Source organism: Chelonoidis abingdonii, chromosome 14 (genome assembly GCF_003597395.2).
Source record: "Chelonoidis abingdonii isolate Lonesome George chromosome 14, CheloAbing_2.0, whole genome shotgun sequence".
Lineage (NCBI taxonomy): Eukaryota > Metazoa > Chordata > Testudines > Testudinidae > Chelonoidis > Chelonoidis abingdonii.
The window spans coordinates 34959536-34961084 of record NC_133782.1 but is presented as its reverse complement, the minus strand read 5'-3'; the positions used below and the strand labels follow the sequence as shown (position 1 = coordinate 34961084).

General features: G+C 41.1%; 1 protein-coding gene across 1 annotated transcript; it reads left to right on the top strand.

Moving 5' to 3' along the window:
• The first annotated feature begins 443 nt into the window (after positions 1-443).
• Positions 444-1282, top strand: LOC116822001 (olfactory receptor 11L1-like). Its single transcript, XM_075072433.1, has 2 exons — positions 444-473; positions 521-1282. The coding sequence occupies exons 1-2, from the start codon at positions 444-446 to the stop codon at positions 1280-1282; spliced, it is 792 nt and encodes a 263-aa protein (XP_074928534.1).
• Positions 1283-1549: the final 267 nt, after the last annotated feature.

Here is a 1549-nt window from a genome sequence, read left to right as displayed (position 1 = left end):
CCCAGTGACCTTTCCATCTATGCGCATATGAAAGAAAGAAGTTTGGGACAGAAGAGTGATAAATAACCAATGTAGCTGGCAAGTGGGAAATCTCTATTCCAATACCTTGTGCAAAGTCTAGGGGGGTGGGAAGCAGTGTCTGGATCTGTAAAATCTAATAAATCACACTCTTCTTATTCACATTGAACTTTTCTAGAATCAAACGGCTGGGAATTTATTGTGTTTGATTGCACAGTAAACTTTTTCAATGATTACGACTTTTTATCTGTCACTAGATAATCTCACGGAAAACAGAGGAAGAGGCAATCTACATGCATGCCATGGAGAAAGGAGAAGGGAAAAATGAAACATATATCACAGAATTCATCCTCCTGGGATTTGGGAATCATGCTGAACTACAGCCCCTTCTCTTCCTGCTGTTCCTAGTGATCTGCATTTTGACCATGGCTGGGAACATCCTCATCATCGCACAGGTTGTGACTGATCGGCACCTTCACATCCCCATGTACTTTTTCTGGAGAACTTGTCCTGTTTGGAGACCAGCCTCAGCTCGACCATCCTGCCCAGGGAGCTGGCTGATCTCCTGACTTGGAATAGAAACATTTCTGTTACTTTCCGTATCACTCAATTTTATTTCCTAGGTCTTTTTCTGGGAGTTGAATGTTATCTCTTAGCACTTATATCCTACGATTGGTATTTAGCAAAATGCAAACCATTACACTACACAGGTCTTATGAAAGTCAGAATCTGCCTGCAGTTAGCAGTTGTGTGCTGGATGAATGGATTTATCATAGTTACCATAGTTATATGTTTAATGTCACAGTTACATTTCTGTGGCCCCAATGAAATTAACCATTTCCTTTGTGATTTTACCCCAATGATTAAACTCTCCTGTAGTGACACCAGCCTGATCACACTCGTGACATTTATATTGTCTTCCATATACACCCTGCCCCTGTTTCTCTTAACCCTGGCATCCTACATTTGTATCATCTCCACCATGCTGAGAATCCCATCCACCACCGGGAGGAGAAAGGCATTTTCCACTTGCTCTTCTCACCTCGTTGTGGTGACAATCTATTATGGGACTCTAATTATTGTCTATATGTTACAAGACACTGACACACTTAGAGACCTCAACAAAGTGTTCTCTGTCTTCTACACTGTCCTGACTCCCCTTGTCAATCCCCTCATCTACAGCCTGAGAAACAGAGACGTTAAAGAGACTCTGAGAAAAGTCATCAGCAAATATATGAAACTTATAGAAATTGAGAAGCAGTGATTGATATGGCAATGAATGAATCAGGGAGAGCTAGAAAGAGATTTAGCATTTAGGCTGTCCCTAGCTCATGACAATTGGAGCTTTCTTGAGGCACATGAGGACATGCTAATTTGGGAGATGTCTGCACTCCCATTTTGTAAGATTTGATGCTTGCTTCTCCCCTAGCTGGAATCTTAACTCTCCTATTCTCTGCATTCAAGTGGAATACTAGGTTTTACTTTCATATTTTGTTTACATCTTTGCTCTGAGTTTGAAAAAGTCTAGATT